Below are 18,628 nucleotides of genomic sequence, written 5' to 3' on the forward strand. Positions count from 1 at the left end.
CCGTTAATATTCATTAATAAGGAAAACAGCTGTGTGTGTGTGTTGTGTGTAAAAGTCAACTGAGGTTAAATTAAGTTAACCTCTTAGTAAACTGAACAGTTGCATATATTGAAAATATTTGAAATTGCCACTGTACATAAAAACAAAACAATACAGTAAGAACAATAATATATACAGTAAGAATTGAATTTAACTACTTTAGGGAATGTGCTCTGCTGCCATTCTAGTTATTATACACAAAGTTGGGCTTGGTGCTATCAGTGGCCACAGAGCCCAGACAGAGCTTCACCACAGTTTGAATTCCTGACTTATCAGCGAAATGGAACCTCAAGGGAGAGAGAGATCCACATGATTATCAAACCATGGACAGCAGAGGTCTTTAAACAACGATTGGTTGAGATTCATTGAACTTTCCATCACCGCCTGACACCACTCATTCTCAGAGGGAGGGTCGAGATAACTGGGAGATAAAACCCAAAAGAAGGCTTATGGATTTCCAATGTTTTCCTTTGGTTAATAATCTCAGTGGTGCAGATAAGAAAAGCTTTGGAAATCAAAACTGCAAATGTGTTTTACCTCGTTGCTAAACACACACACACACATGCAGTCTGAGATAATGGATGAGAAGAGCCCCTCTGCAGAGTTTTTTTTCCTCCTTTCAGGGAATCACAGGCTCCTCCTCTCCTCTAAAGTTTGTCACGGCTGTGGGAACTCCCTGCTCCGTGTATCATGCTGAGGGGAGAGGAGGAGGAGGCCAGTGGCACAGAGGAGGACGCACAGAGGAGCTGAAGGAGCTGTTCATGAGACACTGGACCAGAGACACAGGGATGCAGATTGTAGTCACACTCCACCACTGCTCTCAGGTCTGATCTGTGGACTCCAGAGCACGGACACTGGGACCCGTTCCCCAACCTCTACAGCAAACTTTGAGTGGATTTAATTTATATCGCAGAAATGGGATTGGAACGCTTTTACGCACAGACGCCCAGGATGGTGGCTCGTCTCTCCCGCTCGCTCCTCTGTATCCTCGGGCTCTCTCTCTCTCTCTCCGCCTGCGAAGCCTTCAACCTGGACGTGGAGAATCCAGCTGTTTACAGCGGAGCTCTGGGCAGCTACTTCGGATATGCCGTGGACTTTTATTTGGCCAATTCCTCCAGGTGAGTGTTCCTTTTACGCACGGCTAATGTAAAGGTTTCTTGTAAGAAGAGAGACATTTGTTTATGATTCCATCTGGGATCCTGTGAAACTTTCCATTTGGTTTATATCGGAGGTTTCAGCCAAAACTGCAGAACATCTCCAAATCCCCTCCTGTTAAAGTTACAGAGCAACTTTCCACTAGGAAAAGGACGAGAAGGTCGTTTCACTCGGACAGTAAATCAGGGTTTTGAGTGTTTTACTCTGCCTTGTGGACGCATTCTTTACGCACAGCTCCCAGGGAGTGTAACCCACTGTAATTGGATATATTGAGGAAATTGCATTTGTGTTGTGGATGACTCCTACATGAAAGCCGGGGTTATGCCAATAGAAAAGAGTGTCTGTTTCATCAAGGTAAAGGAGGAACTTAAGGACGCTTTTGGAATCGCTCCTCAAATCCTAATCCAATTTTCAAAAAAACGACATAATTCTGACCTCTTAATCTCCCCCTCGCTCGCCTCCTCCTGGACTGGGACCCACAGCAGTCACATCTCACTGGAATGAGAAGCTGCTGCTGACTGTGATGCTTTCTGGCTCAGTGGAGAATCCCTGTAACACTCAGTGTGCTGCTGCAAGCCCAGCATTCCTCCTCAAGAGATGTTGGCACCAGTCGGTTTTTGGACTTTACATCATGCGTGACATGCCTGTGGTCAGGTCTAATACCCCGGCCGTCTGAGGAGAACATAACAGTGTGGGAGTGGGACATGTTGACTGTCCTGGGAGCATGTTGTCTCTGTACAGGCTGGGATACAGTGAAACAGAAAGGCCAGGCATGGGTTAACCCCAGTCCCTGACAGATTTGCATTTGTGTAGACTGGTGGGCTGTGGACCCAACCCTGTAATCGTAATAATCATTAAGAAAAAGGTTTCTGTGGCTGCAGTCAAGGTTCCTCTCTCAGACACGCTCAGACTTCCTGGCTGAGACCCTCGTCTGCTGCTGGAGTCTGGGACCACCGTCTACCCAGCCGGCCTAGCTGGGCTCGGAGGAGGAAAGGGCTTTGTGCCGAGTGGGCCGCCAGCAGCAGCAGCAGCTCTGGTTTCCCATTGCTTCTCCTCCCTGCCTTCCACTGGACGACAGCCCCTCAGACATGGGGAGAGTCCCCCCCTCCCCCTCCTCCTCCCCCCCCCCCCCTGGCCCCCACTGTCTCTTTAAAAGCCTGCAGCCATTGCTCTTCATGTCTCTTGCCGGAGAAGCCGGGCCTTCAGGAGAGAGCGGTGTATGATTTAGTATGTGAGGCTCGTATATATGCGTGGACCCCACTTTCCTCTCTCCAGCATCCCCCCCTCCTGACTTCCTCCCATGCTGATGTCATTCTGCAGAGCTTTTTAATTCATCGTTCCCCCCCACCACCACTACCCCATCATCTCTCTTTGTCCCATTAAGCATGAGGCAGACTGGACCTCATCTTGCTAATGACATAATGTGAACTTCTCTACACTTACACAGGAGGAGAGGAGACAATGGTTTGTATGTGCAGAGTAGGAACAGCGTCTAAATGCAGCTTCCCGCCCTGTAATTTTCCCCCGTGGATGATATGTGTTCAGAAGTCGTGTGTCAAACAAACCAAAAAGTACCAGAGAGCAGCTCAGAGAAGGTGAATCATCGCTTTATCTGCACGCCGCATGTACGTGACTCTTCTCATCCACAGCTTCTTAGAAAGCCTCTCAGTGGAGTCCTGGGGGTGAGTCTCTGTTATCTGTGGGTTTTTGCCGTCACATCATCACGACCCAGGCTGTGGAGACATGCGTGTGGAGGTGGGGGGGGAGTAGATGGAATCCCAGGGTGAGGTCAGACTGAGGGAGTTTATGAGCTGCTGTGAGCTCGGCTCCGACCCCATGAGTTAAAACCCTGTTGTCTAGATCACAGGTTAGACCGCAGTGTTGTCTGACAGAAATGAGACTGATGGTAGATAGATAGATAGATAGATAGATAGATAGATAGATAGATAGATAGATAGATAGATATATAGATAGATAGATAGATAGATAGATAGATAGATAGATAGATAGATAGATAGATAGATAGATAGATAGATAGATAGATAGATAGATAGATAGATAGATAGATAGATAGATAGATAGATAGATAGATAGATAGATAGATAGATAGATAGATAGATAGATAGATAGATAGATAGATAGATAGATAGATAGATAGATAGATAGATACTTTATTCATCCCCGAAGGGAAATTAAGTTGTCATAGCAGCCGGTATATTTGAATACAATAAAATACAATGCAATAGAATAATATAAAAAATATTGAGGTAGAAAGAATAAAAAAACAGAAGCACAAGATAAAATACAATAAAATAAGCAGATAAGGTGCATTGGCAAGATGATGGTAAAAGTACTGATGATATGATGGTAATGGTATTGTTAGACAGTATATAACAATAGTACAGTATATATAGTATATAATAGGTAGATATAGATGCAGAGACAAGGGAGGGTAATACTTTCCCCTGCCTGCAAACACAAAGGCCTCCTCTCTCTCCCGCTCCGACGTTCATCACTGACAACTGAGTTTGTATGTGTGGGTCTGTCGTGCCCTTCGGCCCGGGCGTAATCACATTCAGTTTGGACACTGGCAGACGGCCCACCGTGGAAGAACGCCCGGGGAGAGTGTCTGTGAACCGTGTGACGGCCCCCTGTCAGAAGCTCACAGGAAGGGCAAGAGGATATATGGTCCCCTCTTGTGTGTGTGTGTCTGTGTGTGTGTGTGTGTGTGTGTGTGTGTGTTATCCCACATTGAGAGATGATGAGCTGCTTAAAGTCAACAGTCACTCACACCCTCCCCTGCGTCCAGGGCAGAGCTCCCTCTCCCTTCAAACGCTTCATAATCCAACACTGACTGACTCTCGCTTTGACTTTCTCCCGGTGCCAGGCAGGGATGAGGGAGTGGATCACGCCCAGATAGAAAGGGTCAAAGGTCGGGGGCTGTAAATAATAACAGACCTCGCCTGGTGAGGATGAGAAGATGAGGCAGCTCCTGAAAAGTGAAGGGCGGTTATGTTGTTATGAAATATGATTCAAAGCTGCCCCAGTGTTCTGTTATATCTTACATTTTATCACCCTTTGACTTTTCTATCTTCATCACTGTGAAATAATGGAGGCTGGTCTGATGGAGGGAGAGAGTCACATGTTCCTGGTACGGATGGTTGGTTCATGACGAGCACAGGCTGGGGTCAGCCGGTCCATGTAGGTCACTCTCCTGGAGTTTACCCTCTCAAACAGGGTTAGGGTTGAACTAATATTGACATTGGACCTGGGGTCTCCTTTGGCCACTAAAGCAGCCGTGTTCTCTCTGTGTCAACACCGAGGTCCCTCTCCATATATGATCAGTCTCATTTCTCTTATTGTTTTCATTGGGGTCCTTTTACTAAGATCAGACCCCTGAAGTGTCCGAGCTGCAGAAGATTGTATATTTGGACGAGCTTTGCTTCATCCAGGTTCTTGTATTTGCCTGCAGACAATCTGGATCTTTGTCTGATGGCAGCGATTAATGCCTGTTTTTAATCCGAGGAACTTCAATTAATTGATTGACTGCTTTAATTATCTGTTGTCATACTTTGTGTGCCGCCCTGACGGCTCAGAGAAGCCAGTGGGTCGGGAACATTAGTGTCTGTTGCTGTAAAGGTCAGTGAGGATAAACTTAGAATGGCTTCACTGCGTCTGTCTCGAACATGGAGTGCCTGTCTAACTGTGACTGGTTTTAAATAAAGAGCCTGTGTGGGATTTGCCTGAAGAAGACGTCAGTGTGGACGGTGACAGTGTGTTTAAAGAGCTTGTGAATGTGAACCCTGCTGTCACACCAGTACTGGGTTGGGAATGCCCGCAGGACGTCATGTCTACTTTGGAATGGAGTGGCCCATCGGTCAGGGTCGTCCTGACTCAGACTCGGCTAGATTTAATCTCTGACTGCCAGAAGGCCTGGTTTGCTTTAACCCCCGGGTCAGAAAATGACTCACATCCACGGTAACTTGATAAAGGCTTTTCTTTATCCACCAGCGAGCACATGACGCCATGGTCCAAGTGGCGCACTCCTGGCTGAGATTCAAATTTGCATCACTTCTCATATGTGAGATGGAAATAAGATGTGACCTCCATGAATGTGTGTTTGTATGCGTGCGTGTGCGGGTGCGGCTGGGGAATGTGGGTGCACAGACAAAGCGTCTCAACAGCTGCGTCAACCCCCCCCCCACCGGCGCATTTAATACAACGGCCTCTCTGTACGGAGGTGAGAGGTACGGACCCCCTGACGTGGGCATTGTGGAGCGAGGTGTGAACCAGCGGCAGTTAAACTCCCTGCAGGAGGACTTTAGGGAGGCTGGGGGGGGGGGGGGGTGTGAGGGGGTGGGGGAGAAGTTCTCTATGAGAAAACACATGGAAACAAGTCATTCTACAGCAGCAGGAGGAGGATGCTAAACTTGTTTTCTTAGTGACACGACACGGTTGGTTTGGTTTTGACAAAGCCGCTGCTGGTTTTCACACATTAGCGATAAAACACACGATGATATAATACACTTATAAAAAGGACTGAAACTTGCTGAAAGGTTGGAAAAACCACGAGTGCAGAATCCGCAGGGGTCTCGACTTTCTAATTCATTTACCAAACTCCGAACCCCCCCGCTGCAGAGTCATGTAAAATCCTCACGTCCAAACCGTGTGACGATAAACAACAGGATTTGGCAAAACCAGGCTAGCAGCGCTTTTATTTTGAAAGCCACCTGTTGCTCTCACACTAGATACTAAGGGAATGTAGATTTATATTGGATTCTATGCTTTTATTTATGCTGATTCAGATCTCCTTTTAAAACCACGGCCTGGCCTGTGGGAATTCAAATCTATAAATTGTTTTAAGATACATGACTTGCTCCCGGCCCGAGGAGCAACACACACAGATCAGTACAGTACCATCTGAAAATGTGGCTTCAGCTCAGCACAGTAGACCGTCTGTAGTCAGCACACGCCATCCCAGCAGGCACTGCTACTCTCATCATCTTCTGTCTCCTGGACAGCAGCACAGAGAACACGTGTGTGTGTGTGTGTCTGTGTGTGTGTGTGTGTGTGTGTGTGTGTGTGTGTGTGTGTGTGTCTGTGTGTGTGAGCAGACGAGCGTCCATATGGCAGCCGTACGGAATCAACCAGCTCCTGTCTGGCCTCGGCTCTGGGAGGACATGCGTCTGTCGGTGTGTCTCCATGTGGTCTTAGAACAAGTCATCACATACCACTTGCACTTCTCATCCCGGTCTTTCAGCTGATCTCACTCTAAGTGCCCACGCAGGCTTTGAAAAGTCAATATTGCCGTGTGTTGGATGATGTCATCCGGCAGCATCGGGCCGTCCGTCCATTAATTTGCCGAACAAGTCAAATCACCGTTCAGCTCCACATTTCCACTCTCAGCGATTCCAGGTGTCTTATTATTTTGTTGCTTAAAGGGACTCTCACCTTTGTTGCATTTTTACACTTTTTTTGGATAAGGTTAAATTGGTATTAATAAGGTAATGACACTCTAAAATGCAAGACAGACCCACCAGGAGTAAAAACAAACAATTATTTCACTCTCATAATATTGAGTGAAAACTTCAACCAATAGAATTCTTCGGACCGAAGGACCTTATTGGCCGACAGACCTGTCTGTTTTCTGCATGGACATGCAGGTTTTCCGTTTGCTTCTTGTGGCGCATTCGGGCCCGCGTCATCAAGGCATGTGAATGTAAATGTATATAACTTACCGAATCCATTGCTTTGGTAAACAAAAACTCACGTGCGTGCGCGGAGGCAGTATTGTAAGTCTGCTTGTAAATAAAGTTTCTTCAAAAAAACACCGCGGATGGGAACGAGGGGGTGGGGCATTGGAGGAAGGCGGGATGATTTGAATGTGCTGTAATTCTCAAATGCAACAAAGGTAAGAGTCCCTTTAAGTGATTCCTCAGAGTCAAACCGGGGGGGAGGGATGTATTTCCCTTTATCCCGGCGTCCTCTCTTGGTTCTTTCCTCTGCAGGACCGGCAGCGGTGAAGGTCAAGCGCCGCCCGTGGCTCCTCTCAGGTCCCTGCATCCGAGTTCCTTCCACTGATATGGAACCACTTCAGCGTCTAAGCACGTGTTGATAGCTCCGTGTGAACTCCACGGGTCGGCGTGCATGTTGTAACTCAGGTGTTGCGGAGGATTGACGGACACTACTCTGGGGTTTTTCCCCCCCCCAGCCGTTTTCCCTCTGCGCCCTGTACCGTATCGTTGGCTGAGCCGTGTTTACGACTGCAGATGGTGACTGTAGCCGGCGCTGGCAGCCTGAACAAATGTGCATGTGATTTTTCTCTCTCTCTCCACCCCCCCCCACCCACACTCTCTTTCTAGCGTGAAACATTTATAATAGTGTTCAAGTGACATCAGCTTTTTGCAGCTGGGTGGAAGACAATTAAATGTGGAATGGGGGCGTCTAGGGAGTGGTGTGTGTGTTTGTGTGTGTGTGTGTGTGTGTGTGTGTGTGTGTGTGTGTGTGTGTGTGTGTGTGTGTGTGTGTGTGGGTATGAACAGGAGGGGGGCAACAGAAGAATTTGCCCCCTCCTGTAACCTCATCATAAACCCTATTAGCCTCGGCCACTCCACATAGCGTCACATCAGCAAGTTCCAGTGCTCTGCATCGGCCCTAATTTCTCAAGTCCACATAAAATATGGTCAGAGTCTGGCACTTATGGTGCGCTGAGGGATTTGGTCCTCCTTGATTGCTTGAGCTTCAAATGAGAAAAAGAAAAAAACTCAGTCTTCCACTGTTGTTGACTCATTCCTCTCTCGCAGCCCCAGTCCTTTACTGTAGCTTAATTCATGTTTAATTGTGAGCCGGGTGGTGGAGGTCATTAGTGGCTGCTGAACGGCAGCTGGTGGGGTCGGCCGTGCGAGACATGGTGAAGCCACTAATGTTTCTCATGCACCAACCACCCCCCCCCCCCCCCCTCTGTAAGGATATTGCTCAAGTGTCTTGGGTAATGCGTTTGCTATTTGTCCGTTGCAACATGACAACCGAGCCCAAGCAGCCAAAAACATTTCAGTGAGCAGCGCTGAAGTATTTAGTAAAGTGTCAGGCCGCAGCCGCTATGTGCTTCATGGAAACTGGTGTTTTCAAACTAAAACAATTCTCAAACACGCCTGAAAAACACACATCACGTGACCTCTCACATGCACTGGACATGCAGATGGTGTACACAGGGATTGCTGCTTCATCATTGTTAAAATGCAGAATGTTAACAGTACAGCAGCTGTTAGCAAAGACAACAGGCTCAGCTTGTAATCGAGTGTCCACACTATGTTCTACACTGGTGGCCGAGGCTAATGCCAGCTGTGGGTCATGGGGTCATGTGATAGGAGCCTGACGAATCAGAGAAGGCTCTGCGTGACCAGAGATATGAAATCGTTGTCTACAATCTCAGATTCTGCCTGTTCAGTCCTGGAGATTTCAAATTGAAATGGGGCGAGGCAGCGTTTCCAAACTATAAGTAGCAGGATCGATGCGTTTTCAAATGTATGTAGTCGTGCAGATGTAGGAGAGATTAATACGATTCTCTCGTAGCCAAAACATCCCCGTGAGCAGCGCTGGAGTATTGGTGTGTCTGAGAGAATCAGAAGTGCTTTCCCTTCCTTTCCACATACACACTGAGCTCCATCTGTCAGCAAGGCTTTCCTTCTCCCCTCCGTGATCCCTATCAAACCTGCCACGGTGCTGATTTCACTCCCACCATCAACAGCCTTTTGTCTGGAGACCCTCTCGGTTCTCCGCCCGACGAGCACGTCTGTCCTTCAGCTGAACAGCTGAGTATTTCTCACCCCCTTCTAATTGCATATATTTGCATACCCAGCCCCGGAGGCCTGACTTTTACAAAGGAATTTGTTATGCAGCAGTCAGTCGACTGTGGTTAGAGCTTCATTAAATGCTAATGATACCAAAGCTTCTACCTTTTCAGAGCTTGGCCAGCAGATAAGGAGAAGGGGTGGGGTGGGGGGGCGAATGCCAGCTAGAACTCGACTGATCCTCACCAGATAGAGACCCATTAAATGCTAATTCCTCCACATTCACAGCACTTTCAGATCGCTATCAATGTAGTTTGTGTGTGACCGTGTCTCCGCACATCTGCATCTGTCTGTGCGAGGTAGTGAGAATCTGTCTCGACCGCCGAGTCGCTGATTAAAGCTCGATCCGCTGGTTTGGTTATTTCCTGTGTTTCTTCTTTTTTGAAAAGCCGCCGTGGCCAACTGTGTCTGGCCTCGGCTCAGATCCGATTAAACAAAAGATGCTGCGGCCTCCAGTTTCCTCGGCCTTGTTATTGTGAACAAGCTGTTTATTGCGTAAATGTGCTTTCCCTCAGATGATTTTTGAATGTCGCCATGGAAACATCAGCTGAATCAGATTTCACAAATTCATCCTCGAATGTATTATATTGTGGCGCTTTTAGGTGATGAGCGTTTTAAGAGTGTGGTCTGTTGATTTGTTGAACAGTTATCATCTGTTTGGATGTTTGTGCGTGAACGTTCAGGGAGAGAAAGAAGAAGATCCGGAGCCGGAGGAATCCTCTCTGCGATTTAGATTATCTCACAGGTGGAGCTCCGCTGCTCCGCTGGGATATTCCTGCATGCGTCTGCACATGTGGTCAGAAATAAAAGGGGGGACACTGTCTCTTGCTTTCCAAGTGAGACCGGTTTGTTTCTCTTCCTCCCTTCCAACACAAACCAGGAGTTTCTGTTCCACATTTGGACTTGGCATCAGACTGAATCTCTCCTCAGGTATTGAGGTAATATTAAACTAATACCTTCTTCTCTGGGGCCTTTGTCCTCCCACAGATGTGTGGTTTACAAACCGTGGATGCTTTGATGATGTCACATTCTCCTGACCACCAACACACCCTGGGCCATTGTTGTATTTTATTTCCCCAAGCCATCTCATGATGTCTTGTCATACGAGCTAATAGATCGGTTCAGTGGGATTAACTATTGTGGATTACGAGGTCTTGGATCTGCACAGTTTAACTGTTGGACTCTTGCTGGCTCGTTCATCTTCCTCTGCACACTGCTGAGTCATCACCCTTGGGGGCGGGATGCTAACTAGCCGAAATGTAAACTTTCATGCCCTATTGGAAGATCTGGGACAGGAAAGGGTGTGCTCTTCCTGTCCTGGAGGCCCCTAGACGATGTCTGGTCTCAGCGGTTCCGTGCCTCCTTTACCCACATCAGGGCCGGCGACTGTATCTGTGATGCTTGTCTGGTCAAGTGGTTCCAGAATGAAGTAATGGCAAAAAAATCCGCTCCAGTCAAATTATCCACTGGGGGATTTAACCATACCCCAACATCAATGTATAATCGCCGTCTGCCTTCCTCTCTTTCATCTGTGAAGTCCATCCAGGTTTTTCTTAGTCTTGAAACGCACCTGTAACCTCACTGGTTCACGTGTCTGGTGAAATGGTTGGTCGCTCTTCCTGTAGCTGTAGCAGAGCAGCTCCAAGGACGTGGATGCTGAGTGTGACAGCTGTAGAAACACGAGTGTGACTCCACTTAGCCCGTCTGCTTTCTAGTTTTCCTATTGAATCTGCCCCACAGGGCCTGCATGTGTGACTGTGTAAGGGTTTGTCCATGTGTGTCCGCCTGCACTCCACTTAGGGTTGCAAAATTCCAGGAATATTCAAAGTTGGAAACTTTCCATGGGAATTAATGGGAATTAACGGGAATATACGGGAATATACGGGAATAAACGGGAATATACGGGAATTAACGGGAATAAACTGTAAATGTTGTGGGTAATTTATACTAACTGTATTTACCTTGTCATATACAGACATAAATATAAACATTTTGTTTTGTCATAGGCTGATTTGAGCCCTGAGGAAACTTTGGGCACTTGACTATATGCTTCTGCATCGTTGTGTCATTCTTAACATAGGTCTTTGCACAGTATTTGCAAATGTACACAGCCTTTCCTTCTACATTGGATGGGGTGAAATGTCTCCACACATGAGAGAGTGCACGTGGCATTGTTCTGTAGAATTAGACGAGAAAAAAGTTTGTAAAAAAACACTAATGCAATGCCAGAGATATAAATAGTTAGCCAAACAATTGGAATCGTCTGTAATCATATTTTACAATTGATGGATAAAAGAATGGAAATAGGCAAGATGAACAGATGAACAATCCTCAATCAGCATGCATATATATTTTCCCAGTAATATCATCAAAACTTACCTGACTAGTCCTACACTCTACAGCAGGTCTCAGTAGCCCTGCTGTAGAGTGAAGGATGCTGGGAATTATCTGTGCATGTGATGGAAGAATGCACAGTGGAGGGTTGAAATCCTACGTGCGTAGTTTTTTTTTTTCAAAATTCCCAAAAATCCCGAGCTAAACTTCCCATGGAAAGTTTCCGGAATGTTTCCGGAAATTTACCGGAAACGTTCCTCCCCTCTGCAACCCTAACTCCACTGCAGCGAGTGTGTCTGTGAATAAACCGTGAACAACATGTCAGAGGTGCAGCTCATTGTTTGAGATTATGTAAAAAAAAATCTCAGCTGCAGCCGGTTTTAATGTCGAGTCCCAATGAAGCTCGCTGAGCAGGAGAATGTGCAAACTGCATCATGTTTGAAGCTGTTGAGTGGAAAGCATGTTTTAATTGAAACCAGGCTAAGAAACTAACGAAGCTGAGCAATGGTTTCTTAAAGAGAGACTCAGGTTTATAAGCGCCGGGTTTGTGTTGTAATGTTTTGATTCACAGCACGTGTTCCTCTTTGTGTCTCTTCCCTCCCAGTGCCAGCGTGGTGATCGGAGCTCCCAAGGCCAGCACGAGGCAGGTCAATGTGACAGAAGGAGGATCTGTGTTCTACTGTCCGTGGAACCACAACCAAACCGATTGTCACACCATCGACTTCGACACGAAAGGTAAGTCTCTTGTTTGACACGCAGGGAAAAGGTGGATTCATGTGGTGTTGGGGAGGTTTGACCTTTGGGGATTTTCTAATGCCACTGGCAAATAAAGACGTTATATTTAACTCTAATTGTGCTTCAGGACAATGACCACACAAATGCTTTCTTTGTGACTCCTGAACCAACTGATAAGACCCGGATACAGTCTCATTACCTGGTCGTTTGAGAGGTTGAGAAACTGAAGATGCTGCTTGAAGCCTCTTGAAAAGGCCGAGCTTTGTTTTCCGCTGCTCTGTTCGCTTGTGAAGCCGTCGGAGCATTTCCCTTCTGCTCCTTCTGTCAGCAGCAGACCTGGATCAGGCGTCAGGGTTCCACTCCACTGATCTGCTGTTGGCCTCATGGCTCCTGGACTCGGGATCATCCTGCCTTCCTGTTTGTGTCTGTGCTTTTTGGGGATGAAAAGGATAATGGGCTGTTGAAGAGGGTTTTTTTCTTGATGGGTACTCCTTCCTTCCTCCAGGTCGTGTTTGTCTTGCCTCGGCCCAGGATCTATAGTGAGATAAGCAGGCAATAAACAAATATGTCAGACAAAGAGAAGTAGCTGACAAAAAGGATCCAGTTGGGTCGGATGTAGGTGAAGTAGCTTTGGGGGAACATGAGGAAGCGCGTGAGGGTCTAATGAGTAGATTCGTATTTCAGGGTGTTGACAGGGCGTCTGTCAGCCGGGTCCGAACAATGGTGAAGTGAGGAGAGGGGCAATCGGAAGCACAAAGACTGTGTAGTAACTGTCTTTTAGATTGAACATGCCCTGAAAAACACACACTCGCACACTCTCACACGTAAAGGGGACGTTTAACACTCCACTTTTTGGCGTCTTTCCTGAGAAATCACAAGCTAGCGTTGAGAGGAGCCAACTTAAATTTACAATCCGTAATGTACAGTGGGGAGACATATTCCACTGAGTGTTTCACAAGCCTGGTTTAACAGCGTTCCCTCATTGGACGCCGCTGCCTTGATACCTTTTTTTTAAATTTTACACTGTTTTCCTTGCAACATTAAAATGTGCTGCGCATCCCTCGGCGTTGGCTGGAGGCTTCGGGGAGTGATGTCATGTGACTCACGGGGAAGGTTAGTCCCCGGGGTTGTCAGACAGCGTCCTTCAAATATATATATTTTTTTGAACCGAGCTTTGAAGCAGCTGATTAGAGTGCCAGAGCTGGTTCCGAACATCTGGATCGTGGCACAGCGGAGGAACACTCAACACACGGACATCTGCATGCAAATGTGCCCGGTGCCAAACAGCTGTTGAATGGATGATATTTACGGCTGCAATTCATTTGCTGAAGCTGTGACGCTTCTCGTTGCCAGCTCCTGAAAGTAAAAGCAAGAGCAATAAAAAAAAATAACATTAAATGATGATGCTGGCGGTTACATATTTTTTTAAACTCTTTCCACTATGGATGCTGGAAGAAACGAGTACTGCCACATTAGTTTTATCTTCCACCGGAGCAGGGGTATCTAATATATTGCTGAAACAAAGTGGTGTGGTAGTGTCTCAGTATCTGCTGGTGTGTTTGAGCTCTGACCCGCAGGCCACAGACCCTCTTAATTAGCCGGGCTAATTGGGTCAAAGTGGCCAGAGGCCCCCTCCCATCCACTTCCTCCTCCATCGAGATAAGAGGCTGTCTATGGATCTGGGAGGAGGAGGAGGAGGAGGAGGAGAGGGTAGCAAGGGCGGTAGGGAGGGTGAGAGAGGGGCACATACAGGATGGGAGGGAGGGAGGGAGGGTGAGAAGGCCAGAGGGAAGGGAAGGGGGGGGGGGGAAACCAGAGCCCTGGTCCTCCGCCCGGTCCCACTCTGCTCTCCTGCTGTCAGTACTCCCACAGGGGCGGCTGATGTGATGAGTGAATTCGGCCATTTGTCTCTTTCCCCACTGACACACACACAAATACACACACACAAACACACACACACACTCAGAGTGAGAGGCTCTAACCCGGCTAATGGCTGTCCTCTCACTCACAGTTCAAAGCCAGGGGGGGGTTGAGTGTATGGATGGAGTCCAGACCCCCACGCTCCTCCGCTGTGTCCCACGGGAAACTGGGCCCTGGCACCGGGTCCCATCGGCACGCAGCGGCGAGCGGCATGTTGTCGTCTCTGGCTTCCTCTCTCTCTCTCTCTCTGTTTTCATCCCGGAGCTCTTCACGTGACTCCTTCAGACAACAAGCAGAGCTCTTCAGCTGCATTCGAGTGACACAGAGCTAATGCTAGAACTAATGCTGCCCTGTGAGAACCTCGCTCAGCGTCTCGGGGAGATTACGTCAATGCACTCCCATGATTTTTATACAGTGAGATATCTAATAACTCAGTAGGAATCACGAGATGACGTTTCTGCTGCCTGTCGTGGTTCCATCGCTGCAAAGACCTCAAATCGGCACCGTCATCGTTCAACTTCTACTTTTCCCCGGCAGCTTTACATCATCAGCCTTATCCAAACAAAGACCCGCTGAGTTAGGAAAATATTAAAAAGGTGTATGCTTTAAGAGAAAGTATAGCCGGCTGCTAAGGTAGATTAGTTAAGGTAACATGATTATAAGGAGCCGTTTGAAGCACTGCTCATGTTATTGCCTGTACGGCTAAAGCACTTGTTTTCACACATGGACTCGCTGCGTCGGGGGCAGGGCCGGCTGCTGCTGCTTGGACCACGATGAATAACTTCAGCAGGAAAGCCCAGACATGGAGATTAAGCAGAAATACAGGCGGGTTATTAAAAACCTATAATCTCTCTGCTTACCGTCTTGGGGCGAGGGGAAGGCCGAGCTCCCTGGAAGCAGAAAGGAGGGAAAAGCGTTGTTTGGACTTGGAGACTCGGGGCGAGATAGCGTAAGAAAAATGAGTCGAGCGACGGAGATAATGTCGAGAACGAGAGAGAGAAGTGTGTGTCTAAACAGAGATTACTGGGAGGTTGCTACGAGGAAGCTGAGGCCAGAGTGTGTATGTTTTCCTTGGAGCTCGGCCTCTCCGCTGTTTCCATAAAGACAAGGAGCACCCCCCAGCTCCAGGCTGCCTAGCTGGCTGGGAATAGAGACCCAGGGGCGGGCGGTCACGGAGAGGGGAGGCCTGGCACAAGGCCGGCTTTCTTCACATCCACGCAGGTCACGATCTCTTGTAGCATGGATCAGGCCCTGAGAGATGCTCTTTTGCAACACACTCGTGGTTTGCAGGAGGTCTAGAAGGGAAATGTGTGTGAGGAAGGCACAAAGGTCAGGGAGGAGTGGTTCCTCAGCCCTCACATTTCAACTTCCTCCACAAATGGCAACTGAAATGTCAGCCCTCGGTGCGGCGTGGGACGGAACATCCCTGACAAATCAATTTGTTTGGATTTTCGTTCTCCGATTTGTAACATCTGTCTTCCAATAAAGCTGCGTTTAAACCCGACTCCTCGGACCATCTGTCCCGTCACCTGCTGCTGTCGTACGGTCGAGGAGGGAGATCAGCGCGAGCGGCCAGGTGGTCGAACAGAGCGAAAGGTCACAGAGGTTAAGCTCGGCCAAGTCCGAACTCCCCGATCTGCTTCGCCTTGGCGGTGTAGCAAATACCGATCTGTTCAAATTCTCACTCTGATCTTTGCATGGAAAATCGTCAAACTTCATTTTTTACAGCCTGCTCTCTGCCAACTGTCCAGATGTTTCCAAGGACTCAGAGAGGGGGGGGGAGGCGGTGTTAGGATACAGCTGAAGGAATGCATGTTCTATCATAGCTGCTATAAATCACTCATTGTCATTTTCCTTGTGTCTTTTTCTTTCCTTGCAGGCGATCGCACTATTTCACTCCAGGACTCGGAGCAACAGGTTGATTTCAAGTCGCACCAATGGTTCGGCGCCACCGTGCGTTCCCACGGCGACACCATCCTGGTAAGGGGACCCTGGCGAGGATGGTTCTGGGGGTTTGGGGAAGGGGGAGGGACTAGGGTATCGGTTCCACTGCTGCTCTCCACTTGTTATCATAAGGACTCTCATTGAAGTCTGTGGGAAACCTCTGACCTGAACCGACGTCTCGGGAGGAACGCTGTGGACGCTCCTCTGTTGAAAGTTGAAATATTCAAAGTTGGAAACTTTCTATGGGAATTATCGGGAATTAACAGGAATATACGGGAATATACGGGAATATACGGGAATTAACGGGAATTAACAGGAATAAACTGGACATTTTGTGGATAATTCATACTAACTGTATTTACCTTGTCATATACAGACATAAATATATACATTTTGTTTTGTTATAGGCTAATTTGAGCTCTGGGGAAACTTTGGGCATTTGACTATACGCTTCTGCAACTTTGTGTCATTCTTAACATTGGTCTTTGCACAGTATTTGCAAATGTACACAGCCTTTCCTTCTACATTGGATGGGGTGAAATGTCTCCACACTTGAGATAGTGCACGTGGTATTGTTCTGTAGAATAAGATGAGAAAAAAGTTTGTAAAAAAACACTAATGCAATGCCAGAGATATAAATAGTTAGCCAAACAATTGGAATCCTCTGTAAAAATATTTTACAATTGATGGATAAATGAATGGAAATAGGCTAGATGAACAGATGAACAATCCTCAATCAGCATGCTAATATATTTTCCCAGTAATATCATTGAAACTTATCTGACTAGTCCTACACTCTACAGCAGGCCTCAATAGCCCTGCTGTAGAGTGAAGGATGCTGGGAATTATCTGTGCATGTGATGGAAGAATGCACAGTGGAGGGTTGAAACTCAACGTGCAGCGTGTGCTGCATTCCATACATCTTGAAAATAGAGTTTTGAATGATCTTTTTATTGCTCAGCGTTTCATTGGCGTAGTTTTTTTTTTCAAAATTCCCAAAATTCCCGAGCTAATCTTCCCATGGAAAGTTTCCAGAAAGTTTCCGGAAATTTACCGGAAACTTTCCGCCCCTTTGCAACCCTAGTCTCACGTTACTCTCTACCTACTGTACAGTTTTCACCATTAAGAAATGTTTAGTGCCCCCCCGCCCGCCCCTGCACCATTACATGAAAGTAGAGCTGCGGGTTGTTTAGCCCGATGGCCCTGGCAGTGACCTGGGTTGAGTTATCAGTTACCTTGCTCCAGATGTACCGCTGACCCCGGCCCGGGTGTCCTCCTGAGTTCAGCAGGGTATTGTTGCAAGTAGAAAAACATCACCCACCTAAAAGCTCACCCTATTTATCATGACTTCCCCCCCCTTCTCCACCTCCCCTCTCTGTGCACCCCAGGCTTGTGCCCCTCTCTACTCTTGGCGGACTGAAAAGGACACCCCCCAATCTGACGCCACAGGAACCTGCTACCTCTCCGTCCACAATTTCACCAAGTTCGTGGAGTACGCTCCGTGTCGCACAGGTAACGTGTCCCCTCCTCAAATCGGAGCTGTAACATTGATCAGTGATTCCATTGAGAAGTATCGACAGCTGTCCTTCCTCTACACGGGAGATCGATAAGGGAACATTTTTAATAATTCATGGGGCATTGCTCCAATCTTGTTTTTCTTTCAGAGATCAGTGAAGCTGTGGGACAAGGGTACTGTCAGGGAGGATTCAGTGCCGACTTCACAAAGGTAAAAAACAATCTTACTGTTTGCAAACCACCAAATGGACAATATTTTGTGGCTTCTGGTGTTGACAGCAGATATCTTGGCTTAGACTCCATCACTTTTTGGAGTCCGACTAGGTTCTTTAATCACGTTTCTCCTCACAAAACACACAGTGATACTTTTTGAAGGTGTTTTTGGTCCAATGACATTTAGGATAATCTCCATTAACAGCTATTTTGCTCACACAGGCTTTTTACCTGCAGGAAACAAAAGTAAAAACAACAACCAGAAGGATCTCGACCCTAAAAAACTGGTCCTTAGCCGACAGATTCTTCATATTTACATGTAGAATCTGTTTATAGAGGTTAATCACAGATACCCAGGACAGTATCGTCTTTTCTTGTCATTTTAGTAATGTGCTGGATTTCTTTCTTTCATATTTCAGGATGGCAAAGTGGTGTTGGGGGGGCCAGGCAGCTACTTCTGGCAAGGTAAAGTCAGACACACTAACCAACCACTTGAAAATCAGGAAATCCAAACCTCGAAATGTTCGTTCAAGTGTAATTTCACATTCATACCTTTTGCGTTTTGTGTTTTACTTCAGGTCAGGTGATTTCTGCAGCGAAGGAGGACATTATCAAAGCGTACTACCCAGGTTACTTCATGCAGTCTGTGGAGGGTCAGATCCAAACCAAACAGGTCAACTCCGAACATGACGACAGCTACCAGGGTAAGAGATGAATGCACATTGACATAATCCTCAATGTGTTTGCCGTGCAAGCTGAAGATGACCTCATTGCTTCTTCTGCTTTTACAGGCTACTCTGTTGCTGTTGGGGAATTCAGTGGCGATGAAGTGGAAGGTAAGTCCATCAAATATGGAGTTACACAGCAATGCAAATATTACAGTTGGAGTAAACACAAACCGAAGTCATTTGCAGTATTTTACA

General features: G+C 47.2%; 1 protein-coding gene across 1 annotated transcript in view; it reads left to right on the forward strand.

Annotated features, from left to right (window-relative positions):
* The first annotated feature begins 771 nt into the window (after positions 1–771).
* itga5 (integrin, alpha 5 (fibronectin receptor, alpha polypeptide)) overlaps positions 772–18,628 on the forward strand; it is a 35,634-nt gene continuing 17,777 nt past the window's right edge. Inside the window, exons 1-8 of the mRNA XM_061074564.1 lie at positions 772–1,157; positions 11,983–12,113; positions 15,913–16,013; positions 17,366–17,489; positions 17,642–17,703; positions 18,125–18,170; positions 18,284–18,409; positions 18,497–18,541. Coding sequence (XP_060930547.1) covers positions 955–1,157; positions 11,983–12,113; positions 15,913–16,013; positions 17,366–17,489; positions 17,642–17,703; positions 18,125–18,170; positions 18,284–18,409; positions 18,497–18,541 — 838 coding nt within the window. The 5' untranslated portion in view covers positions 772–954. The remainder of the gene's footprint in view (positions 1,158–11,982; positions 12,114–15,912; positions 16,014–17,365; positions 17,490–17,641; positions 17,704–18,124; positions 18,171–18,283; positions 18,410–18,496; positions 18,542–18,628) is intronic.

Source organism: Limanda limanda, chromosome 7 (genome assembly GCF_963576545.1).
Source record: "Limanda limanda chromosome 7, fLimLim1.1, whole genome shotgun sequence".
Lineage (NCBI taxonomy): Eukaryota > Metazoa > Chordata > Actinopteri > Pleuronectiformes > Pleuronectidae > Limanda > Limanda limanda.